The sequence below is a fragment of the Topomyia yanbarensis genome, chromosome 3 (genome assembly GCF_030247195.1).
Source record: "Topomyia yanbarensis strain Yona2022 chromosome 3, ASM3024719v1, whole genome shotgun sequence".
NCBI classification, from domain to species: domain Eukaryota; kingdom Metazoa; phylum Arthropoda; class Insecta; order Diptera; family Culicidae; genus Topomyia; species Topomyia yanbarensis.
The window spans coordinates 342,151,559-342,179,241 of NC_080672.1; the positions used below are offsets into that span (position 1 = coordinate 342,151,559).

Here is a 27,683-nt window from a genome sequence, read left to right on the forward strand (position 1 = left end):
TCAATCAGTCTTTTTCAAGACTAAAACATTTTCAAGAACAATTCAGCCAAAAGAAATATTTAATTCTTCCAACATGCCTGGATCCTCCCAGAAAGGCCATGTGCCAATTATTAAAAATAAACGAAAAAGGGTAGCTTCTCCACCCGATAAAGGGCGAACACGAAATTATTGCGACACCGAAAATGTCATGCCAATTTTCTTATAATGTTTAAAATCAAACCAAAATTTCAGGGTAGTTTTATACATATATTTACTTCAAAAATTAAAATAAAAATTAATCGATGGAACCTTGAGTGTAAAATTGAACGCATTTTCGCTTGATGCCCTCCATCAAAGTCTTTACAGTGTCATCCGGTACCAGTTTCTCAGTTTTTTTTCCATTTTCTTAACATGTCCTTCTCGTCTTTGACTGTCTTCTTGCTCTTCGGAAGCTCCCGCTTCATCATTGCCCAGTACTGCTCCACCGGGCGCAGCTCCGGACAGTTTGGCGGATTCATGTCCTTTGGAACAAAATGGACAGAATTGGCCTCATACCACTCCAGGACACTTAGAATAGTGGCATGATGCCAAATGTGGCCAAAATAGCGGAGCTTCGTCGTGCTGCTGCAAGAACGGCGAAAGGCGCTTCTCGATGCACTCAGATTTGTAGATCTCGCCATTTACTACGCCATACCCTTTGTCACGAAAGGCTCACTCCTCAGTCCGCAAGAGCAGATGGTCTGCCAAATGAAATATTTGGAGGCGAACTTCGACACTTTCTTCTTCTTAAATTTGTCGTCCACGTACAACTTGCTCTTGCCGGTGAAAAACTCCAACCCCGGAATTTGCTTAAAATCGGCTTTTATATACGTTTCGTCGTCCATCACACAGCAGCCATATTTTGTCAGCATCTTCTCGTAGAGCTTCCGTGCCCGAGTTTTAGCCATCGATTGTTGCCGCTCATCGCGGTTTGGGAAGTTCTGTACCCTGTATGTATATAGTCCAGCTCTCTTCTTTGCATTCTGGACGTAGCTCTGCGACATGCCGATCTTTTTAGCCAAATCACGGCTTGAGACGTTGGGATTTGCTTTAATCATCCGCTTCACCTTTCCCTCTGTCTTTTTGTTCTCCGGTCCCGGTTTTCTTCCAGCTCCTTTGCCGTGGTCCAACGTCAACCGCTACTGGAACCGCTTCAACACTCTGGAGACGGTTGAATGGTGAATGTTCAACATTTTTCCCAACTGCCGGTGCGACAAGTCAGGAAATTCCAGGTGTTTGGAAAGAATTTGTTCTCTCGACTCGCGTTGGTTCACCTCCATTTTCGTTGAATCGAAAAACACGACTTTGAGTTTGACAGCATGTAAACAATACACATCAATGAGAAAGTGTGCAAAATTTGGTTGATTTTTACCCAATGGTAAAAAAGTTATGCCCCGTTGAATGTGTCACAATAATTTCGTGTTCAATTCAATTAATTGCAGCAACTCATTCGATGTTTTATCCGAATGCGAAGATAACGAAATTTGTAAATTTCCTCGCATTGGGCACAATGCCAATGAGAAGAAAAAGCAATCACCTCCGCCGATTGGCGATTCTACGTTGAAACCGCTCGCAGATAGCGCTGGAAGGAAAGTGTTGCTGATTTTATTCTGTTCTGTCATAGTGCATATATTTTCTGTAAACATTGGTAAAAAATGACTTTTAAACACCAAATTACCGATCAATTTGTTGATAATTGTTTATGAAAATGGAGGAAAATCATCATTTTATCAGATGATGAGTAAACATCTTGCGAAAAGAGTGTAAAACATAGTGGTTTCTAATATTATTCGCAGAGCTATATGCGCGCTGTTTCGAAATGTAATTTGTTGAGCACCGTGGCCGCCGCAACAGCATTTCCCGTTCGTCCTAAGTTAAGCTAAACCTTCATGAGATGGTGTAAATTCATGAAACTCTCCAGATCACGCGAGGAAAGAATATATCCGGGTAATAGGAAAGTGTCAGCTTTGTATCATGCACAGCCGATCCTTCTCTCCAATAGTCTTCACTGAATCTCCTATGTAGTTCAAAATATAAAGAAGTTTGACATTGGTGCTGATTGGGTCTCGATTTCGAGTTGGAACTTTATTTATGGAACGATTTTTTATAACCACAATAATACCCCGATTACATTTCGAAGAAATGTATGAGTCAAATAGTTGCAAATGGCTGTACTTTCAGAATAATTGCAAATAAAACTAAATTTCTTACTCGTTTCATTCATATTTTGGCAGTGGTTAGCTTTTTCCGAGAAGATAATGAAGATTTTGTTGTAAGCTAAGACTCACTTACGGGTGAAAAAAATCAAATTGTATCACTTTGCCAGTTCATGAGCTGAATCATAGGTGTCGCATGACTAATTTTGGTTTTGCCGCAAATCGCCAATAACAGCGATGATCTCCGACTTCAAGGGCTTTCGAACTGAGCTTTCGACGTTCCTTCCGGACGTGAAAATCTCTTTTCAGATTGGTCGAAGAGGAAAATGTCGAAGAAGAATTCCCGGTCCTGTCGCCATGGAGGGTTGTCTAGTGGATATGAACTTTATTTTTTGATTGGTCCAACTGAATGTATGGGCCTAAGTTGCTAGGACGGCGGGTAATGATTTCCGGATGTGACCGATTCATGATCGCGACGTTTGTAGGATCGCGTTTGAGACGACGTTTGAAACTTCGTAAGTACTAAAACGTTCACCTTATTACCGGAGTGTTATCAAGTTTGTGCAATCACGGGCTTAAGTGTGCGTTGTTGACCGCGAAGAGTCATTAAAAGCAGCAAGAGAGCGTGTTTCGCAAGCTGTGTGAGAGTGCCAACGCGAATCCGTGGGTGACGCCTACATGATCGTGATGGCCAAGACCAAAGGGGGCTCTTCACCCAGAACGGTCTCCGGACCGGTTGGCGACGATTATCGAAGCACTCTTCCCGTCTCGAGCAACGAGCCCCTGGCCACATGCACTACTAGACAGTGCGGGCATGGCCGGAATATTGGCTCCGGTGATGAATGAAGAAATACTCGCAGTGGCTAATTCCCTAGCAATGAACAAAGCTCCAGGGCCGGATGGAGTTCCAAACAGCGCTCTCACGGCAGCGATCATAGCGAACCCGAACATGTTCAGGCTAGCTATGCAGAGATGCCTTGACGAGTGCTGCTTCCCCGATAGATGGAAAAGGCAGAAATTGGTGTTTTTGTCGAATCCCGGGAAGCCGCCAGGCGACACATCGGCATACAGACTGGCAAATTGCTTGAGAGGATCATCCTCAACAGGCTAACCCCGTACGCATGAGGTACGGACGGCCTGTCAAGCAACCAGTTTGGCTTTCGGAAGGGTAAGTCCACGGTGGACGCTATCAACTCAGTGATAAAGACTGCCGAGATAGCGATCCAACGAAAAAGGCGAGACATTCGATACTGTGCGTTAGTGACACTTGACGTGAAGAACGCATTCAACAGCGCAAGCTGGGATGCCATCGCGCTCTCGCTACACCGGTTTAGCCTACCGGTGGGTCTGTACGGATCCTGGAAAGCTACTTCCAGAACCGCATACTGCTATACGAGACCAATGCCGGTCAGAAAAGGGTTCCGATTACCGCCGGAGTCCCGCAGGGCTCGATCCTAGGTCCAGTGCTATGGAACCTCATGTATGACGGGGTTCTGAGATTGAAGTTCCCTCCTGAGGTCAAGACAACGTAACCTTGGAGGTCTATGGGGAGTCAATCCCTGAGGTAGAACTAACTGTAGAACACGCGGTCAACATGGTGGAGGAATGGATGAGCGCGAGAGGCCTGGAGCTCGCTCATCATAAGACGGAGGTAGTTATCGTCAACAACCGCAAGTCGGCACAACATGCAGTTATCCATGTGGGAGAAGTCGTGATCACCTCACAGCGGAGTCTGAAGTCTCTCGGAGTCATTATAGACGACAAGCTGACCTTCGGCAGCCACGTCAACTATACATGCAAGAGAGCGTCGATTGCTGTTCCGTCACTATCGAGGATGATGTCCAACAGCTCAAAGGTGTGCGCCAGTAGACGTAGGCTACTGGCAGTCGTTGCCGTATCTATCCTCGGGTACGGCGGCCTGTCATGGTCAAGAGCACCGAGGATAACCAGCTACCTACAGAAACTGGAGAGCACCTACCGCGTGATGTGCCTCAGAGTTATATCTGCCTACCGCACGGTATTACACGATACATCCTGCGTGATAGCGAGCATGATGCCAGTTGGGCTGGTCATCTGAGAAGAAGAGGAGTGCTTCGAGCTACGTGGAAATAGAGGAGCCCGCGAACGCACCAGGGTGACCTCGGTCGCCAGATGGCAGCGTGAGTGGGATAAATCTCGAAAGGCAGGTGGACCCACCGGCTGATACCTAAGATATCGAGCTGGGTGGGAAGACCCATGGGGAAGTTCACTTCCATCTGACACAATTCCTGTTAGGCCATGGCTGCTTCCGACAGTACCTACACAGGTTCGGCCCCGCCTGCCCTGACTGCCCAGGTGTAGACGAAACTGCCGAACACATACTGTTCGTATGTCCTCGTTTCGACGTCGAAAGAAGAGCAATGCTTGACGTCTGCGGCTGGGACACCACCCCTGATACCCTTATTCAGCGGATGTGTCAAGCGGTGGAGAAGTGGAACGCAGTCTCGACTGCAACCACCCAGATTGCCTGTAGGCTACAGGGAATTTGGCGCACCGAGCAACAGACGACGGGCACGACTAACTAGCGATTGGTTAGTTGGAGCGAAAAAGGCCGAGCGCAGAAAAGTGAGTGAATGGTCTGTATAGGCGTATATGAGGACTGCCTTATGCCAAGATGGGAGGGTCGTAGCGTAGTATGTTGGGACTTAGCTATCGATACCTCGTGGCGTGGCAGAGGAGCTAAAGGGTGAGCATCCAAGTCAGTCTCACACGGTATGTTAAGGGTGAGCACAAAAGTCAGACTCACATGGTATGGTAGAGGTGAGCTCAAAAGTCAGCCTCACAATGTATGAAAACGGTGAGCACCCTAGTAAGCCTCACATGGTATGTCAGAAGTGGGGCCTAAGAAAAATGTCCCACATGGGATGCCACGGGGTGCGACAGGGGTGTAATAGAGTGGTACGATTGAGAGTGAACCAGGTGATAGGGTGAGCACACAAGTCAGCCTCGCAAGGAACGAAAAAGGTGAGCACAAAAGTAAGCCTCATGTGGAGTGTTAGAGAGCGAATCAAGGTGTGACAGAGAGAGCACCCAAGTAAACCTCATACAGGACGTATGAACGCGTGAGCGAGAGTGAGTACATCAAGTACAATTATCCCCTCAGAAGTAATACCGAGAGGTAGTCCCTGGGGGGAACAATGGCGGTGCCCAATGGAGTTTAGTCGGTATTACCTAATCATGGCGACGTCACCATGAGAGCCCGACACACCCCAGTACACCCCGTGTGGTAGCTTGGCATCTACTAATATCACGTGTACTGGGTAAGTAAGTAAATTGTATTCTCCATTGTAAAAAAACACTGGCTGTGTAAAGACACAGCGCAGTTCCGTTCAACAGGTCCTGAGCTTGTCCGACCAAATCCGTCCTTTAAACATCGAGTTGACGTAATTCATAGAAGCATAGCGCGCTAGGTACACAAATCTGTCGTACCGGGATTGGGAAGCGCTATCTTCTGTGAGTAAATGCGCGATATTTTGACAAGGTTTTATAATGTTTAAAATTTTAATGCCATGATATCAAAAATCTTTGGGTTTATCTAGTGGAATCTATTCTTAGAAGTATTTCGGTGTGATTTGTGCAAAAAAATTGAAAATTTATCGTGAGATGGCTGAATTATATGCGTTTAAAATTGGACCGTTAATACCATTTTTGTAGAATTTGTAAAGTTCACCCCCATATCGAAAACAAAGACGTAGTCCTACGTCGAAAAAAATAACGTAAGATGGAATTATAGAACTCCACAGTGTGCGACAATGCCTCACTAACCCCTTAAGAGTCCAACCCCTATCGTCACACATCATTACAAAATACAAAACTCCCTCTCCCTCAGATAATACTACGGCACTTATGACTAGGGAAATGTGGAGCGAATTTTTCTAACGAATCATATCCCAAACTACAAACTAATTCAATTTATAAACTACTCGGTTCGTAAATCGAATTCCCATTGAACACACTATGGAGACATCTGGTCATCTTAGAACTTATATGTATACAGTGAAGACGCGTTTTCATCAGCCCCTTGGTGAATTTTAGGCTCCCAAAACGGAGATATTGATGAAATCGGGAACATATTTTAACCCTTCTTTTTAATAAACTGGAGCTGTTTAAATATACTTCTCTAGTCCCTAGGCATAGCCTCATAATCCTTTTTTATTATTTAGCATAAATTTCGCGTAAAACTGGCGCTAAATTTAAGAAAAAAAAAATGATATTTTCATTTATGCATAATTTGCATATTAAAGATAGGAAAAATATGTTCAAGAAAGGGTTAAATCGGGGCTACTAAAATCGGGTCTTCACTGTATATTATTATCCTTTCATTCTAAGTTTATTATAAATACCATAATATAATAATCAATCTCTGCTCTCTCCAAAACAGGTATTCTACTACTCAACGTCGCTCTTCATGAGCTCAGGTCTAACGGAGGAAAGTGCTAAATTTGCCACAATAGGAATCGGTGCAATAATGGTAAATGATTAGTTAAAAATGCAGAAAAATAATCCAACCTTTGCATCCACATACACATTTCAATATTCGCTATCCATTTAACCGAAAGCCACCCACAGAGCACATGTGATGTCAAGCTAATGAAAATCCCCTCTTGCTGACTCCATGTTTTAACTATGACCAGAGTCCAACACGAGGGAACCAATCATTGGTAACCCGATTAGAAGATCATAACAAAATAGTATCAAAATTATATCTCCCGTCGTTACCTAATGATTATATTTTCTGTTATTTTACCTACCAACGAGACTTGATGAATTACACATTTAGTACCATAATTTTACTGGGTTATCATTTTGTTACTTCCTTCTGATCGGGCATTCTTTCATCAATTACACAATCGAGAACGCTATTTTCAACCCCATGGACCATTTAAATTGATACATCTAACCTTACATAACCTCAGAACCCAGTCGGACACATTTCAATTTAAACTCAACATGTATTAATTGATTTTATCCTCTCTCTTTTTTCTTCTTTCTTTCTTCCTCGCGCCCACCACAGGTTGTGATGACACTCGTATCAATACCACTAATGGATAGAACCGGTCGACGAACACTGCATTTATACGGATTAGGTGGAATGTTTATATTTTCAATATTCATAACGATATCATTTTTAATAAAGGCAAGTTTTTCCTTTGTCATACCAAATAAGTTACACCGAACCGATGGTCGGTGTGGAACGGCACCGACCCGGGCTGCTGCCATGTGTCGTTTCGGGTACGAACGCGAGAAAAAGCAGCTCCCCATTCGCACTCGAAGGACACCTGGCGGTTCAGCATTGATCATTCGCCCTGTTGTGTGTTCCCCTGAATGTCCAAAAGCCACCGTTGACGCATTGGATTTTTTTTTCAATTTTCGACGCGTCGCTTGTTTGTTGATACATTGGTTTTGAAAAATTAATTAAAAATTGTGGCTGAACCAAGGAAAATAACCGATGGAAACACGATTGGGGCTAGCTGGCACGTTTCAGGTCAACCCACCCCGTACCTTTCCAGTGGGCAAACAGGGCGAATGATATTGCTAATTAATGAACTTTTGGTGTACGATAAGTCGAGGTGAAATTTATTGTTATTGGTATAATATGATCACAGATTGGCTGACATTTTTTGCTACTTACTGATTTGTTAGAGTTTTTATACTAACCCTCGAACACGCGCAGTCCAATATAGCTTTGTGATTCAAAATTTACTTTCAATTAATTCACTTCAAAATTGATTTCGCTTGTTTCATATTCCACGTTTCAACTGAGAGGATAAAAAAACACAGATCCTACAATGGCGAAAACTATTCTCAACAGCTGCCGCTCGGGTAGCAATTATTTCTATTTATATGTCACGCCAGTATTCAATTTTCCACTTTGGCAGCGTGGCTCTAAAGCAATTCAGCTCAGATAAAAACAGTACAAAGCACACAAAAACTAGTCTGCCCAATTCTGCCAGTGGAAAATAAAGCACAGCTCATCGCCGTCGGAAAGCTATCCAAATTCACCAGAGCCGACCGCCGAAAATGAATAAATTTCGCCTCGACGAAGCGGCACTGCAATTTGTTATATTACCATATTGGATTGCTAGTTTTTACTATCCGTATTTCTCTATCTGTTCATCTATACACAACTAACCGATATTTATACATGTTCGTGTTATTATATTTATGAACATTTGGTATGATTTGGAATGGTGATGTGATTTTATGTTACCCAACATAGCTTCAGTTTTCTTCTCCCATGTTTTTCTTCCCCTAGGCCCCGGCAAACCGACGATTGCACATTTTATTGCCTGCATCGTTTTCCCCCCATTCGCCTTTTTTTTCCAACAATCCGATTCGACCGACGATTATTTTTTTTATTTTCAATAAACGTATATTTCGCTAAACGCTTTCGATGTTATCACCGACTGCCCACCACCCCAAGTCTGGCTGGTCGGAAAATACTTTAGGACGGTGCTACTGCTGCTGCTGTTGCTGTTGCTGTTGCTACTGGCTAGGATAATCGGTGGCAGAATACTGGCGAACGCCGCGGCTGAATGTGTTTGGATGCGAATAAAAGTGAAGTACGGAAATAGTATAATCGTCGAAGTGGGTGCGAAAATGTGTTTGGTCGATCAAATTTCACCGATATGGTAATGAGACATGCAAATTGCATACTAAAAGTGCATGCAAAATATTATCTTGTATCACAACTGTGTTGAAACTAGAACAACTAAAAAAATCGATGGTTTATGTGGATGATTACTCACCAATACCTTAACATAATCACAAAACAAATTACTCCGAATTAATTGAATACCTATAACTTTTTATGAGAATCCGTACAAAAACTATGACGAATGGTTTATACTTTCGTTTATTATTACTAAAACACGGAACGGTTGGAGGATATGGAACCATTGAAATCCAACGAAAAGGATTGGTTTCTTCTCTTTAGCTCTGAGTGCATATCGGAATCGAACACCGTCCTAATGCGAAAAGGTTCATCTACAAGATGGAAATGAAAAAGAAAACACATGGGTTTCCCATAACATCATTATTGATTGCCAATTTATGTTTCGAGGGGTTGTGTAAAAAGCGTGATGGTCCATTCGGTAATGATGTGACTATGAAACGATTTGTTGGTATGTAATGACGGGAAGTCGTAAATCAAATCGTCTGTATCGGTGGCGGAAGTTTCAACACATTTTCATTTGGCATTCGAAGCAGGACCGTAGCCGAAATTTTGTCTCCGAGAAGGCTTAACCCTTTCGAAAGGCCGTGGCCATTATAGACGGAAAAAATCCGTTCATAAATTCAGGAACGATTGGTCTCGATTTCGTTAACTGCAAGATTTACAAAAAGTGTGACCAAGTTCCTGAAATCATGAACAAAAAACCTCGTATTCATGAAACGATTTCTGTTTTCAAAAAATTAGTTCGCCACGAATATATACATGGCGTGATTTCTTATGACGTCACCGTGCTATTTTATTTATGTTACTGTTGGATTTTTCACCCAGACTGGCGGGATTTATGTTCATGATTCCAGGATATCTGTATCGATTTCTGTATGTGAACTAGTTAACAACAACGATATGTGCGGATGATTGCAAATGCGTGTTGGCGTTTGTGACTTGGCTTGTGTCATCGCGAAGGCCACTAGCAAAGTGTACCCATGCTTGAAGACGTTAACGAAAAAAGAGGGTTTCAGAGGAGAAGGAGGAGGGATCAATTAGAACTACACACTTAAAAATATTTACATCTCGCAAGATGCACATAAAAGAAGTGTCACAATTCACAATTTACATTCAAGAACATGTAAAAATGCGTTTTGTTCACAATTCTCCACCTCCATTCAACCGAATTCTACATCAAAAGAGATACAATATTTTATTTCACATGTTAAACATGTAAAAATCCATTATTAGACAGCAAAACACGTCGCAATGTTGTTTACGTCAAATGTAATTTTCATTTTTTCTAAGTGTGTACTTTTTGGTAATTAATACAGTTTGGCATTTTTTAGCAAAAAAGATTAGAGGACAAATTTGATTATGTATGAGAGGTGAACTCAAATTTATTTGTTAAGAGTAAAAACGGGTTAAAATATTCTGTTAGATTAGAAATGGTATATTTATCACAAGGTATATAATAACAGTCCATTTTTTGCGCCAAGAAAATAAATATATAGTTTCATAAAAGGCGTTAAGAATCTTTCTTTTTTTTACCTGTGGGTGATGAAATTTCAGTAAATTTTTCGACACCCTGAGAAACTGGATCAGTATATGTCAATAGGTAACGGAAATTGTTTATTAACGCCACAGTGAAAAACCAAGATGGCGACTTTCGGTGAAAACCATCAATAATATAAGTGACATTTGGAAGGGGGTAGTCAGTATACAACGGAAATCAATGATTATCGCCGTTTTGAAATCCAAGAAATCCAAGGTGGTTTTCACTGTCTTGTGGTAACCGGAAGTCGTCATCTTGGATTTCGAAAAGGCATGCATCATGAATTTCTGGACTTTCACATGACATCCATATTGATGATGATTTTCACTGATTTGTGATAAATCATTTCTAAAACCATTCCTAGGATAAAAATGGATTTTCTCCACTACGAGCATAAGTGTTATTTCTTTATTGCCCATTTTTACACCAAGATTTTTCATCTTGTTTTTGCTCTTACTGGTATTTAAGCCGAATTTGCGCTTAATAAAACGTATACCGTTTTTACTCGCAGTCAATTTTAAACCCACTCTTGCTCTCTTATTAAACTAAGGGATATTTTTTACAATAATCTTAATACTACGATGGATACTCGAAATACTGATTGAATTTTATTGCTATTAGGGTGATCAATTAGAGCTATTAGTTCAGTGGCGTAGTAAGAAAATTTTTCGGGGGGGGGGCATATGAAATTTCATTTGTATATATATGAAAAAATGTTCAAAAACATTCTGAGCAGGAAAAAAATGTTCAAAGCCAACAACTCAGGGAACGGATTTGGGTAGTCAAGGTAGTGAAGCTGTTGGTATAGAATTAATGCTCTTCCCCTACGAGGACAATCTGGGTGGCAAACTTCAGACTGTCTAATTTACTGAGCCCTTCAGTTCCCTTGTGCCATTCAGTACCACTTCCTCGTTGAGCTTCCGACTGGTTCGCGAACTACTCGGTCTAGTCCCCGACGATAGATCTAGCCTACTCCGACGAAAAGTTCCCCGGCGAGAGAAGTTCGAAAGCAAGCCAACGAGCCAGGTGCTGCGAGCAGTTCGGCGATTCCGGTAGAAAAGGGCATCCGGTTTGCTGGAGCCCCGGCGCGGCTGGTGGTGTATCGTCGCGATCTACGCGGTCTCGTTCCCGGCGGTGTATCTGACTACGCTGACGGAGAGGTCCCAGACGAAAGAAGTTCTCCCGATACCGATTCTTATTTGGTTTCAGTACTACAACTTCTTGAGCCCTTTGGCTCCGTGGCCGGTGCCATTTAGCACCCCAACTCCTTTAAGCCCTTTAGTTCTCTTCTTGGGCCATTTAGCACTACTTCCTTGATGATCCATTCAGCTCCTCAACTTGTTCGCGAACAACTCGGTCTATTCCCCGACGATGGACCTGACCTACTCCGACAGAGAATTCGTCGGCGCGAGAAGTTCTCCCGAGATCGAGCTAATCAGCTAGGTACCAAGGTCAGTTCGGCGATTCTGGTGAAGCAGGGTGTCCGGTGCACTCGTGCGCCGATGACCCGCGACTAGTGGTGCCTCGTCGCTGTCTACTCAATCTAGTCCCCAGCGGTGAATCTAGCTTACGCTACCGGAGAGTTCTCTGGCGAAAAAAGGTCTCCCAATATCGATTCTTCTTTGGTTTTCGCTATTTTCTATCGGAACAACCGGTGGGGTGCCGTGGTCGGTCTGACGAATCCGCATGGAGCGTGACGTCCGGTTCGCTGGCGTTTCGACGACTCATACTCGCTGCTCTGTTGCAGTCTACTCGACTAGTCCTCGGAGGTTCGATGTCCATTCCGTTGTAAGACGGTCATGATCTACATCAGCGGTTCTCAACCTTTTTCGTACCAATGACTCCTTAGATATCATACTGGGTTGCTGCGGACCCCCATAGTTAAACATCAATTTTGTATGCTATCAATATGTTATTTTCAATTTGTTAGGAAACATGACTTGAAATTTCAATATGCACTCGGAAAATATATTTTTCTTCGCGGACTCCCAGCAATGACTTCGTGGCCCCCTAGGGGTCCGCGGACCCCTGGTTGAGAATCACTGATCTACATCATATCTCTGTTTACTGCGTTCCACGTCTTTACGTTACTTGTCATTCTGTAGGCTACATTATCCGGGTTGATGATGGTGAGGACCGTTTTAAGTAGCTCCCTGCACATCACTCCAAACCTCGGACATTCAAAGACTCTCCTCGGACATTCAAAGACGCTCCGGTGTCTCCTCGACGATCTCACACTCCAAGCACAGTGTTGACGTTGCGTACCCACACCGATGAAGATACTCCTTAAGCAGCCGTGGCTCGGTAGGAGCTGTGTCAGGTGGAAGGTCATCTCTCCGTGCTTTCTATTGACCCACGCCGATAGGTTTGGATGAGCCGGTAGGTCCACTTTCCTTTCTCCGTATTGTCCCATTCCTGCTGCCACGTCACCATCGAATCGATTCTCATCATCTTCCTCACGTTTCTGGCGTTTCATTGTTTGTAGCACTTGATATCCTCCGTCAGGGTAATGCAGATGGGGATCATCTCGGCGACAAAGCATACTGCCTCCGGTACGCAATCGCAACTCGTACCACCAGCAATCGAAGCATCCTGTTCAGCTTTTCGCGGTTTCATTGTCTCCGTCACCGACACCTCCATTTCTTCAAGTGTCTCACCGTTAGTGACACATCGTCCACGAAACCAACGATTTTCACTTTCCTGGGAAGCCGCAGTGTTAAGACCCCATCGTACATCCCATTCCAAAGTGTTGGACAGAGAATGGAGCCCTGAGGAACGCCCGCTGTGACTCGCATTGCATATTGCCCGTTTGTTCGTCTGGTACAGCAGTGCTCTACTCTGGTAGTAGCTCTTCAGGATCTGGCTCATTCTTTTATGTCACGCTGCAGCATTGGTCTGTTTGAGGCTGGATGGCCCGGTGACTTCCCTGACTTTAGAAGCAACATCAGTTTCTGCACCTTCCTCATTTCGGGGATTACCATCATCTAAAGATTTCAGCAGTAGCATCCTGAATATGTCCGGATATGCCAGGATCGCAGCTTTCAGCGCCACGGTTGGTATTCCATCCGGACAGGGGGTTTTCTCTGATATTAGTCACATCGACGCTTCTTTGAGCTCGTCGTTAGTCACTTACCACTCGGCTGTGTTACCTCCTTCTTCTTCGCCGTACGGTATCGGTGACCAGGTAGTTGTATCGTGATTCGGGAAGAGACCCTCAACGATTATCTGTAGCATACCCGGGTATATTTCAGCTGGTGTCGACGGACCCTCGTCTTCGTCATGACGACTCAGTACGCGTCCCCCAGGGATTGGCGTTTATTTCTCAACACAGCTACTTACGGCAATTGGCTTGCTAAGCTTGATCTCCCGTTTTAAAGAGTCCCTACCTTCTCGAAACATCGCTTGCGCTCCTCTCTCACTCTCCGTTCTTACGATCTGAGCCCGCCTTCTGGATCTAAGACAAGAAGCGTGTACGCCGTCTACTGCATGGCCCTAGTTTTCGTGACATTGTATCGTCACAAGCCGTCACAATCCTTCTTGTTAGATCAGCCGCATCAACGTACTTGATTACGTTGTTCGCCGAAGTAACTAGGTTTTCGTTAAAGTCTTTCGTCTTCCACTTTAGCTTGCGGCCCGTCCTTCTTCGTGCTGCAGCAGGGTTCCATTGGCTGATGCGGTAGCGAATCGCCTGGTGGTCCCTATGGGGATGCTTCTCTCACACTCTCCAGTCCATGTTCGCCGTCAGTCAAGGACTACAGAATGTGGCGAAATTTCTCTCGGTACCGATATCCGTTTCGTGAACCAATAAGCTCCCAGCTCCTCGCTTCGCCGCGATCTACTTGTTATAGTCCTCGGCGGTTGAGCTAGCCTCCACACCGTGCCGTCAGGTAGGTGTCGAGTCTGCAGCCAATTTTCACTACAAGGAAATATTTTCACAAGATAACTTTAGCAAATGAAACTTTGAGAATTTTATTTAAAATTTTAGGCATATTTTTGTTTAACATATTGATTTTTTTCAAAATTCTCCAAAATATTTCGGGGGGGGGGGGGCTTTCAGCCCCAAACCCTCCCCCCCCCCCAGCTACTACGCCACTGTATTAGTTATTAGTTGCTATGATTAATAATAAAATCCACTTGTTTTGAAGTCATGCTGCTTCTTTAGTTAATAACTTTACTCAGAAAATTTTCACAAACTGACAACGTTCCACGAATGTGTTCAGTAGAAGAATAGCTTTAATAATATATAGTATTCTCATGAATTGATTGATGAGGTAATTTTTTAAGAATTTATTTTCAAATTTAACCGATTTTCCATACTAATTACCATATAAACTTTGAAATTTTTGGAGGGTCCGTAGGCACAACCGATCGGTACTAAAATTTGCACAAATTCTAAGGGCCATAAAAGAAGTCAGTAGAGCCTGGTGGAGCTAAATATCTAAAATTGAACCAGCCTAATGGACAATCAACGTGAATTCACGTCTGAACATTGATCAGCGATTGGCGTTCAAACTGATATTATTTATACCGACCTATCCACCATTTTTGAAAGAGTGAACCACGATATAACAATAGCTAAACTGGAGTAATTTGGAATCAACGAAAGTTTTTGCAGTCATTGTCATTGAAAATTACCAACCGCCCATATTTACTTCTACGTCATGAATAACTGAGGGAAGCTACTTGGGACCGTTGATGTTTCTGCTGTACTTCAAGGGCGTGTATTTAGTCTCGGAGGCTTCTCGCCGGTTCTTCCCATACGATCTCAAAATGTTTCGTCTTAGCTGCTCAATTGCAGATTTTTTTCAACTACAGCTTCAAACCTTCGCTCGTTGTGGTGTAGCAAGAGCCGCATTTGTGTAAATCCGAAGGAGTGCTCGGTAATCGAATTCTCATGAAAGGCATATATATTGAAGAGCTCTGCCTATCAGACCCCCAGAAATTCAATGAGGCTGTCAAAAAACAAGTGAGAATTTTGCCAGGCACACCACCGAGAGTTATCGGAGAGGGGGTGTGGAAGATTCCCTTTTCGGCTGTTCTGGGTTTTTTACTCGCTTTGTATGGTCACCCTACTTTAATCTCTTAAGATAATCGCGGGAAAGTAAACAAATCAACTGAACGAACATGTGTCATACACAGATGACATCTGTAGAAAGTGTAGTATTTCGCCAATTACTCTCCAGCCACTCGAATTTTCCACAATTTACAGTAATATTGCAGTGATGTGCATACAGCCCCTACTATATCAGTGGGGCATTTACACGGAAAGTTTGATCCCAAGAATCGACAACAACAAAAAATTCATGTTTCAGTACCAAAAAATGTTTTATGAGCTCGATATTTTTCGCTGATTGAATATGAATAAAAACTTCCGTTTCCAAAATCAAACGTAAGATTTTTTTTCCCGTGTACAGAAAGTTACTTACAACACGATAACCTTCGTGGCACATAGCAAACATAACTAAGGAGAACTGCTGTGATTCATATGGCAAAAGTTGGTACCGCTTTTTTTAATTAAAGCGACTGCGATAAAAAAAAATGCTGCATTGGCACGCCAAACCCCGCACCGGTTGATTTCAATATATACTTACACAGTTGAGCTTTTGCTTTCTACCATCACCATTTGTTTGTTTTCTCGGGCACGAGATGCAAATAATAAAGAAAAAAATAACAAGCACCAGGGCAAGCGATGTTGTCATATCGAATGAAACAGTTGACGTTTGATGGTTATTTGATCTAACGACAGGCTCGCTATAGTTATGAGTAGGCCATCACATTTTAATTCCATTAAAAACTTTTCAATGTACCATAACTGTGTTGCTATTTAACCATTGAATGTTGCCCAAAACATCGCCCTATTTGAAATTTGTAATTATGTATAATGGTTATTTGTACATTACCATTGCTGGGTGAACGCTACAACAACGTCGTCAGTACGGCACACCCTGCGGCAAAAACCGCTTCCACCATTGACCTCCCCAACAGTTCTGACCAAGACCAACACTCGTCCCAATCAAACGACAACCAATTACCATCGTTGCTAGTTACTTCCGTTTTATTTGCGCCCGAAAAAATCACAACATTCATTACCAAGCAAGAAGTTCGGGTTGGAGCCACCACCCATCTGGGCATACAGGGCACACCCGTTTACATTGTCCGGCGTTTTTTTTTTCATTCTTTCTTCGGTTGGCGTGGCGCTAATGACTGTGTCATTATTCGGTGCCAGGTTAAGGGAAGGCCAAGTGCGCGACCAAATAAACCAGCACTCGGAGCAGTTGTGGGTTTCATCGGCCAGGCGTTCCATGTCTAGCCTACGGCAGTCGGAGGAACTGCGGCTTACGTTTGACGGAGGAGAGAGAGAGAGAGAGAGAGAGGGACAATTGAAAAATCAACAGCAAAGAAACCTATAATGTGTCGAGCGAGGCTGCCTGCTACGATCGAAAGCGGTTCTTAACGCAAACAACGACCGCTTGCCGGATCCAGAGCGGCGGACGTTTTCTTGGTGTGGCGACATAAATGAGCCAAACACAGTTCAGCCACTTCATTAGAGGGGCTCGCGCGCATTTCGGTGGGAAATTGAGCTTTCATATTTTCATTTTTTTTTCTCTGTTTACTGCATGGACTCAACTGACACGTTGTTTCCCATGTCGCAGCGGGTGGAAGTGTTTAATTGTTTCCCTCGTGGACGAAAAATTTCTACTGACAGGACAACAAAGCATGTGGAAATATCGCCGTAACGTGCTAATGGCTGAAGGTAACGAGTCAGGGGGGGGGGTTATGTTCACTGAATTAAATCGAGTGCAGATTACTATACACAAACTAACAAATTTAATGGTAGTCGAGAGTCCTTGGCTGATATTCCGTTGGAATCAGCCATTAACGAAGCGTGGCACGAGCGTTTGTGGAAAATAAAACCATTACCATCAAACTGGTACGAAAAAGCCAGACAGGAGCAAATGGGAAAACCACAAGGTAATTAGGTAGTTTGGCGTGCTAATCGGTACGGCTTTGGTGATTTGTTTGAGCTGGTTTTTAGGGTTTTTACTAAATGCTTCGAAACTAGTAATCGGCAGCTATTTTCGAGATAATGATTATTCAATACATTTATTTGGAATGGCAGAAGTGGCGTAGCTTGCACGGGGATGAACTGAAATAATGTTGCATGAAAAAAAATGCAAAGCGGTAAAAGTTCGATAAAACATTTACGCCAGATTTTACCAAACCCTCTAAGTCAAACATGTGCCTTTCAAACATATTGCGATCATCGTTTTATTTTTGCAAACTTTTATCAACTTACCGCCATCAACGAATTTCTCGACTACCACAAATTGCTTCTATTTCTTATCGAACACTAAACACAAGTTTATAGGCAGTTAATATCCGCTTTGTTGTTCAGTAGCTTCCAGTCAAGAGGCAGTAATGATTCTTTATAAGAAATTGCGGTATATAAATTTTATGAGCAGCAATTCCTGGACCCAATTTTCTTTTTGTAGCCAAAGTTTTTTTTATCTGAATTTGTAATAATTAATACAACTGGAAATTACGTGCAAGTGACGCAAAATAATCCCAAAATTATTTTAACTCTTACCCAGCAAAAGTCGTCTGTAGACTGCCTTTTCATTTTGTATTTTGCTTCCCCGTCAGAAACACGACTGAAAAATGCACTGTTAGTTATTTGAACCATCATTTGATAAAATTTAATATGTGCAAACCTCGCTTCAAGAGTTGGACACGAAAATAATAATAATAATGTAATGTAATCAACAAAACAATGGTGGTTGTTAAGCATTTGTCCTTTTTAGTGACTCATTGCTACCCCTGATACTCCACTCTGCTGTTCGTACATATGGACGACACAACTATTAAAGCGCATTATTATTACCCCATTAAAGAACGGTGAAGCGTACTTCAGCTCCACTTCTTTTTTACCTAAATACTTTGTACATACACCCGATCAACTATCTTGGGGGGGGGGCGAAATTCCAGCCAGCTGTCACAAAGACCATAAAGTATGGAGCTCCTTGCGGGTTACTCCGTGCGCTATTCGGCATTGTGAAGGATAATGGAGTGAACACAATGGGATTATCCAATTGAGGAAACCGTGTAACGGAACCGTTCCCCTTTGGAATCTTTGTACAACCGGGTTTAGCCAAAGCCATCACCTGAGGATAGTGTGTTGTAGGACCAGCTCCTCTTATGCCGGAGGGTGGTAGAAATCGGCGGGTACACCGACGTCGATGATACTATTTTAGTTAGACTGTTCCATTGGGAAGAGGGCGGTTTGGAGTGAGGCAGGAAGCTGCAGAAAATTAAACGCTTTTAACCATGCAAGACCGGGTTTGTCCAGCGTTGGCAGGGAGCAGGTTGTTCAATATTTGAACAAGTCCATCTAATGGAAATAGAAAGAGTATTCTTTTTTTCTTGGGATCATATCCTTCGCGGTGTTTGACCTCGATTCCAACGTTGTTTGGTTTGTATTCAATGTGCACATTTCGCAAGTATCAAAGCTGAGCTGCGATTTTTTTCCGAGTATAGTATAGTATAAAAAATTATTAAGTTTTGTTTATAATTCGGAGCCGTGCGTATTTTTATATATTTAGAACAGAGCATAATTAATATGATGCTAATGAATTCTGCGTACACAATTTACCACTGTGCGTAAATACTCTTTTCTGTGGCGGTGCCCAATAAACAACGAACACTAAACAACATTATCAGGGAACAAGCTGAACAAGAACTTTTCAAGCCATTGTCCAGCTAAATTGTTTCCTGTGTGGTACACTTCAGCGTAACCTGATAACGCTAGAAGATTATTTGATTTGTTTTCCTGGTTGACATCTTCGTCCTTACTATCAGAATATACTGGCACGATTGCAGCGTTCCCATGTTCTGGGTTACCATATTCAAAGATTTTTATGTAATATCGCAGATTTTTTTCACAATTTTTGATCACAGATTCATTTTTACAGTTGACAGATTTTTGGCATTTTGTTGAAATTTATCACAGATTTTCACAGACTTTTGGGAATATTGTGATCTTTCACAGATTTTTTGGAAATTTATCACAGATTTTCACAGATTTTTTTCTTGTTTTAGTCATCACAGATGGTAAAAAAAAAATTTTTGACCAAAACACTGATTTCATTGTGGCATCCCTGCCCATGTTATTCATAGATTTGCGCCTCACAATTTTACTAATGGGAAGGAAAAGAGAAGTGAAAGAAAAACGTAAGGAAATAATGAACCCAACTAATAAAGCTTAAGCTCTATTCTTCCAACTAATAAAGCTAGGATCAATGACATCTCGCGCGTTTTTTACAAGGGCCAATAAGCATGCTGTCAAAGTTCACATTGAGTGAAAATTCCAGACAAACCGTAATTCGCCGAAAAAGTTTTCTCTTTCGTCTGTCGCTATGATCTATAGTCGGCGATTAACTCTCTAGTTCCCAAGACCGCCTCTAGGCGGTCTCTATAAAAATCTAAATAAAACTACTAAAACATGATTGTATGTTGTCATCCGCACTAGCATTTCTTCCCAACGCTCACACCTTTCATACACACATATTATTTGAATATTCGTAACTTTCCGTCAAAGGCTATTGAAGCTCAAAGTTGAAAACTCGAGGAAAACGTGGAAAAAAATTATTTTGTGTTTAGTGGTAATCTTCATTAAATAAATTTTAACTATTTATGGAAATTTCAAAAACTAAAAAAAATATTTTTGAATAGCCTGTAGATGTAAATTGGTTTAGTGGAATAATTCGGAAGTTTAGGTTTTTTGATAAAATATTTTGCCCGACTAGAGGCGGTGTTGGGCACCTGAGCGAAAACATTTTTCAGTCTTTAGTGATTACTTATCGTACCGAAACTAGCATTATGTGCAATTTTAGCTGAAAAGAAGTATGTTTTAAAAACTTTGGGTGAATGTTGCTGTTAGAATATGGATAGTCTTATCATTTAATAATATTTAGGGGAGTCTGGGGCTAGCTGGCGGAATATTTTTTTCTCCTTTTGTATTAGACATATGGTGCTGTCTCTAGTTTTGCACTTCGAGTACTGTTCAATCCATTCTCCAATGTGTTTATGTTGCATTAAATTCTGTTTCGTACACGTTGTAAGTCATATTGAGTTTTCGAGCGCATTAAAGTGAAGAGCCTACTTTAGTCGTATTAGGAAGGGTGCCTCACCATTTTATTAATTACTCGGAATACAATTGATGCAATGCGTATGAATTGGCACCAATATCTTTGCTTTCTTCTTATGAACCATTATGATATCAAAAATCGCCATTTGAACCAATACGTTGAACAAAGATGGCTAACGTCGCTCTAACCAACGGTTTTACATGGTCAGGGCGAACATAGGCTCATTACCCTAGGTAAAGTTTTTAAATTTCAGCATTTTTGTTATTTAGGGCAATTCCAAAGCTATTCCACGAATGGCTAGATTTTTCGATAGCGCGCGAAAACAACTTTCCTTGGCCGTATATGCAAAATTTGTTTTTTGTTTTTTTTTTTTTGCTTGTGTTTTTTTGTTTGTTTACTTCGGAATTTCACCTGAAGAATTTCGAAAATTTAGCTTTTGAATACAAAGTGTGTATCGAAATTAAAATGCAGGAGCATTGAGGCTGAAAAATAATAACAAGTATCGATTGATTTGCAGTTTTATTCAAAAAGCATCTCACGCGATCCATACTTTATCATCAAAAAAGGCCAGGTGGCATCATAGTGCGTATAGTCGTAAATTGGCGAGATTCCCGCGTCACACATTTAAAATTCTGTAATGCAGCTAACAGTCCGCTCTTTTATGCAACGCATTCACTTTTACACGATCTTCTTAAAAATTAAAAACATAAAACATGATAAGTGTAACCATCGCCAGCAGACCCTGGACTCCCCTACTATAAATTAGAAGTCAATAATTAAACAACCAAAGCACTACAGAAATACTCCTTACAGTTTAGGTATTTTGCGTTCTGATGGAGGCCAAAATATAAGCAACCATCTGTATTCACTTATGTTGAAGTAACCAGGAAAAATAGTTTTTGTTTTTATTCGCCCAGGTGCCCAATACCACCTCTAGGCGGCCTACTTATTTTAAGGCTTTAATGAAAAATCCATTACTTTCAAGAATTTTTAACATTATTTTCATTTTGCTCATCACGAAGCCCACCTCCAAAAGTTTTTTCAAGCCAAAAAAAAAATTTGGGCACTAGAGGGTTAATGGTTTGTCCAGAATTCCCTCTCACTCGCGAGATATGGTCTCAGGGTTTAGCTACCACAGCCATACACACAGGCATTTTGCGGTCTCGACAAATTGAATCGAATGGTATAAGACACATGGCCCTCCGGGCCTTGCTTGGCACATCGATTTTTGGAGTGATTGCTTAATATGTATATTAGAGTGACAAGAAAAAAATGACCCCTATCGGCCCACCCCTGAGCCGATATTTAGTCCCACCAGAAGTACTTGCTCCAAATTTGAAGCTAATCGGACAAGTCTAGCTACGGGAGCAACGTGCCTGAAGTTTGCATGGCATTTTTCGACAATTTACATGAAAAAACCCACTAGCTCACATTTTCGCCGCTAGGTGGCACTGTTTGAACCTTATTATCACTGTAACTGAAAACAAGAAGGATTATTTAATTGTCTATAACTGTGTCGAAGACTGCAAGTCTATCCAGATTTGTTAAAAAAACTTATTAAACTTTTGGCGATGTGTTGTCTGAGTCACTTTTGCATGGGGCCTAGCAGTGTATGGTTGTGTATATTAGTACTATATTTCCACGAACTATACGCTTTTGTGAAATATTGGTTAGGTTTAGCTCAATAGTATTAGGTAAGGTTTAGCTCAATAGTATGTTTAGAAGGATTTTGGTACATAACAGGAGTCATATTTTGGTTAGAACATATTAGTTCCACATGTTACCGTATACAGGGCGCCAACACTAACTGTTCAACGGAGAGAGATAGAAATTAGGTGTCTTCCACAAAGTTGTAGATAAGGTATTTATTCTTCTGAACATTTCGATACTTTATCCCTCTCCTATGAAAAGTTAGTGTTAACGCCCTCTATGCAGCCACAGGTGGAACTAAAATTTTCTAACCAAAGCATAACTCGTATTATGTACTACAATTCTTCTGAACATACTGTTGAGATAAATCGAACTAATATTTCACAAAAATGTATAGTTCGTGGGAATCGAGCACTAATACACAACCATGCACTGCTAGGCCCATGCAAAGCTGACTCAGACAACACTTCGTTAAAAGTTTAATAACTTCTTTTAACAAACCCGAATTGACTAGTAGTCTTCGACAAAGTTGTGGACAATTAAATTATCTGTAGTGGATTTTGTCCATGTAAATTATCGAAAAATCCAATAGACTAAATTTCAAAAAATATTTCTTTATAACATTTTTGTGTGGTGATAACAATAGATCTGTAGCAGCTCGGAATCGCACGTTGCACCGTATCCCATGTGATCAAGAAGTTTAAAGGGCATCAGAGCGGCAGAAGACGAGGCACTGTATGACTATTGAACCAGTTCAAACGTCAATCTAACTTTTTAATTCAAGTTTCAATTTATTTTTAACAATCAAACATTTACTACACTACGTATACAACGTTTGGAAGCCACCGAACTTTAGCCAACCAACTAGAAAACCTTGTATGGCGAACGCTCTGTGGATGTGGAAAAATATTTATTTCTACGTCATATTTGAGTCCGTAATTGGACAAATCCACATGAAATTGCCCAAACGTGACTTCTTAAGGTCTTACGAAGACTCGACACGTTTTGGCCGGATTTGGCATGTTTCATTCTGCCTGGCCAGTCTTATACTGGCACAAAACCAATAATGGTTTTTCGTAGTGCATCCGCCCTATCTAAAAATATAATCCATCATGAAGACAAACGTTCATGAAATCCCAAAAAAAGTTTGAAAATGCCCTTTTGAAAGTTTTTACACATATCGACCCTGGCTTTACTCTTGATTTGATTAAATGAGTCACGGTAAATGTACGTGCGTTTGGGAATATTTGAAAGCATCGAGCATATGGCAGCGTAAATATTTTTATAAAAATTCATGCATGGAGCTTCACACAGGCAGTTCTCCTAGCTAATTTCAAAACCTCAGTTTTTGGACAAATGCCAAATGCTAGGCGTCGCGGCAACGTACACTCGACGTCTTTTATATTCCGACTGTTTTACATTCCTGCCATTGAAAAAAATTGTACCGATCATATTGATAGATTCGAGTAATTTGTCGTTTTGAAAGTAATTTTAAACAAACTTTACGCGATAACTAAGGTATTGAACACTTCTTACATCGAATAGTGATCATGTTAATGGTTGTCTTCGAATCACCAATTTGTTGCATAGGGATACCGTTATTAGTACCAGTTCGCTTTCTACGTTCGTTCGCTCAAACAACGTCTTCCAACTATGAAGGTCAGCTTACACCGCACAGTGGCTGGAGGCCGGACAAAATCTCAAAAAATTATATTTGAAATATAGATAATTCATATTTTCTCTAAATTTCTCATGTATTCAATAGTATATATTCAAATTTTTATTATCATTGGATAAGAACACGATTTTTAACAACAGTTGAAACGTAGCAATGATCGGATTTTTTAATGATTTTTATTTCCGAAACCACAGTTTCTATGCTCACTTCAAATGTATGTTGCTCTTTCGATTTTGGTCCGATTTTCTCACCTATAGTTTCATTTTATAGAGAAACGAAAGAACTTGATTTGCGATTATAATATATTCACTAAGTTTGTTGGGAACTATGACTTTTTCGTTTAATTATGTTTGAGGCGGTCACGTCAAAAATACTGTTTTTGCTAATGTATTCTTTACAATCAGACGAAACATTTTGGAACGGTCACATATTATACATTCTATGGTAAATTACCTCTACTTTTCGAATATCAGAGCCTCGTTATGCGCCTAAGTGCGCAAACGGGTTTAATGAGATTTTAAAGTTTTGTTACTGCTATGGAGGCGCATGGTGCTTTGTGCAAGATAGTTGAACGATCTACAGTAAACTAATACTTTATACAATGAATTTGCAGTACTGTTGTTAATTTTATGATATTGTTGATATTGATGAACAACATAACAACAACATAAAAAATAAATCATAAAAATGGGATCATGGCACCCCAAAATTAGCCTAATTTGTGATTTTCAGCAAAAATAGGCAGCATTTTCGGTTTTGTTCGACTTTTGCTCGAAGATCCACCACTGTTCACCGTGTGGAAATAGTAAATCCTAGTTCATAAGTTCATTTCACTGTATACAGCTCACCTGAGTTCCAACTCGCACCACCGCATTTAGTGTGTTAGGCTGTTTGCAACCATCGGGCAGATCGGCCAGAAAAACCAATAATCTTTCAAGGTGTGCTCAGTTCATCCTGCGTTTTTAAAGATATTTGGCCATCGGAAACGGCCCGTGGATGTGCAAATCTGAAGTCGTCTTTGTTCTGCTTATAATTTGAATCCCTCTTTTTTCAAAATAATTTGAACACGGTTGAATGATTTGCCTCTAATTTTAAAAAGAGTCTCAGGGTGGCATGGAGTGGGCATGATTCCGTAATACTGGGAATCTTTTTTGATCTTCCTATTATTACAGCTGTTTATACCTGTTCAATTATAGGGGCCCCCTAGATCAAGAGTGCCCATGGGCCCCGCTTAGTCTTAAGACGGTCCTACACGAGCAGAAGAAAATAACTTGAGAATACCAAATTCAGGTATACTGTATCCAATACTTGAACACCACAATAAGGTATTGAGGAGCCTTGCATAAGAGGTAAAATACCTGAAATAATAGCTGAGACATGTACTACGAATAACTAGTTGATGACGAAACGATTTATTATTATACCTGAATAATAACAAAATTTTTTCAACCTTCCAATAACAAAATTCACGGTGTGTAGGTATTCAGTAAGGTATTGTAAACGTCAGTGGAATACATAAATAATACCAATATAAAGTATCATACCTCATTGAGGTATTAAGCAGGTATTGAAAAAAAATCTTCAGTACCTGCTTAATACCTCAATGAGGTATTAATAATCAATCAATAGCAGGTTTTGGTATGATACCAGAAAATAGTATGCTCAGGTTATTGACCAGTTATTTTCTCCTGGTCGGGTGACGGTAAACGTTAAATTGTAGCGGTCGCTATCACAAAAAAATGAAATTTTAAAACAGCACATCAGCGTAATGTTTTATTTCTAATGTCCATAATGCCTAATGTTCATTATGTCCAGTGGCGTAGCCAGGGGAAGGTTTTGAGGGTTAAAACCCCACCCAAACCAAAATTAATTGAGTTGAAAAAAAATTATTTGTGGTGACCAGTTTAATATAAAAACATATTTTATTTTTAATATTTAAATAATTTTGGAAGTGCTATGATAGGATGCATATGAAAAACGGAATGCAGAGACGGCGTATGAACAACGAATTGCAACAGTAGCTTGGAGAACCACCCATTGTTCGCTCAGTGAAATTTGGGCGGCTGCATGTTTTTAGAATGATGAACAACTCAGTAAAATTGTTGTAGATACTAATCGTTCTCAACACGTTGCATTCAAAATCACTAAGCATGCGTTGATCTCCACACGAAATACACGAGCTCACCCAGTAAATGAAATGGCGACTAGGCGGGTTAAAACATGCCGACGAGCGGTAGTAAACATTGTTCTAGGCAACCCGCTGTAACTCGCCAACAATCCGCCCTAATTGTGTGGGTATCAACCAACTCGATATCATCGCCATCGCTTCAACCGTCAGTCAGTTGTACATTCCCACCATCGTCTCAAGATTGTGTGCCACAATATTGACGTTACCGGCGAAGCTAAAAAGCTGAGCAGCCTTCCGGAAAACCGTGTCAATCTTAGCTCTTACTATCACACCTTACTGTAGCCCTTTCCGAGTTTCAAAAGGACTCGAAAGTATTTCTAATACTCATTACATATTACTCGATCTATTTTCGCTGCTCCGGAAATCCGTATTTGGGCATTATATGCTGGTTTTCTCAACGAACTCGCTCGCTAAACGGTGATTGGCGGTGACAAGGAATTTGGGAGAACACCTTCAGCAATATGATTGTCGATAACTACACCCAAAACGAATCTTTGAGAGTGGAAATGCATCTGTTATTTTCGCTCTCGAACTGTGAGCGAAAAGCTCCCTGCAATGATGAGAAGTTATATAGCTCATTCGAATGACTATTCATTATGTGTCGTTATGGCCTAAGGTGTAAAGTAGGCGTTTTAACGAGTAGATGTTTGTCGGTTCCAGTTCTGATGCTACCCGTTAATCTTTTTTTCTAGTACATGGCAATTAAACCAACACATACATACAAACGAAATAATAATAACAACGGGGAAATGGTACAAAGCAAAATGCGTCAATGACGATGCTGAAATACCGATGCGGCGGCGGGGAGGAAAACGCTATTATCTCACTCATCATTAGTGTGAAGCTTATATATGCCATTTACTACTACACCAGTGTGTCATCATGGTACGGGTAGTAAAGAGGTGTTTTTACCGAATAGAAGTTTGTCGGTTCTAATCTAAAATATGATAGCAGGATTTTTTTTACTAGAAGTTTCAGGTCACGAGCTATTTATAGCAGCAGAGAAAAGAATGAAACAAAACAAAATGCAATGCAGCAGCACTGGTGATGAGATTGCTTATGTTGTGTAGAAGAAAGATACGAAACCAAATACGAACAAAGTTTCCTTGTGTGTGAGTGTGCGTCATCGTTTTTTTTTTCGTGAGCGTTGCGCTCATCTCGAATTGTGCGCGAACAGTTAATGTTCAAAAATGATTGCTTTTGGGAATGAGATGGTGAGCCCTAAAACAGAAAATCTGAGCGCGCCGTTTTGGGTTGTGTTTGCAGCAATCTCGCTTAACACCCTTTTAAAAGATGGGACATACTACTTCCTCCATCCAATCTTCCGGTAAAATCTGTTTCTCCCAGATCTCTAATACCACCTAGTGGAGTGCTCTACACAACGCCTCTCTTCCATGTTTCAGCAGCTCACATGCCAGTTGATCATTGCTAGCGGCTTTATCAGTCCTCAACCTGCTGACCGCATCATGAATCTTCGGTAGATCTTGCGCTGGGAATCTGTCGTCGGCTGCGCAGGTCCCCAGACTGATTCTTGCGATACTCTCGTCGTCTACTGCTATTTCGATGTTCGTCATAATACACTTCTCGATCAGTTCA

The 27,683-nt window shown here is 41.2% G+C and overlaps 1 protein-coding gene across 22 annotated transcripts in view; it reads left to right on the forward strand.

The window, feature by feature from the left end:
* LOC131693700 (glucose transporter type 1) overlaps window positions 1-27,683 on the forward strand; it is a 704,006-nt gene that overhangs the window by 525,646 nt on the left and 150,677 nt on the right. For all 22 annotated transcript variants that reach the window (XR_009306301.1, XR_009306302.1, XM_058981755.1 and 19 more), the window contains 2 exons: window positions 6,595-6,684; window positions 7,228-7,350. Coding sequence is in view for 20 of the 22 variants with exons in the window: in XM_058981755.1 (XP_058837738.1) it covers window positions 6,595-6,684; window positions 7,228-7,350 (213 nt within the window). In the remaining 2 variants the exon portion in view is untranslated. The remainder of the gene's footprint in view (window positions 1-6,594; window positions 6,685-7,227; window positions 7,351-27,683) is intronic.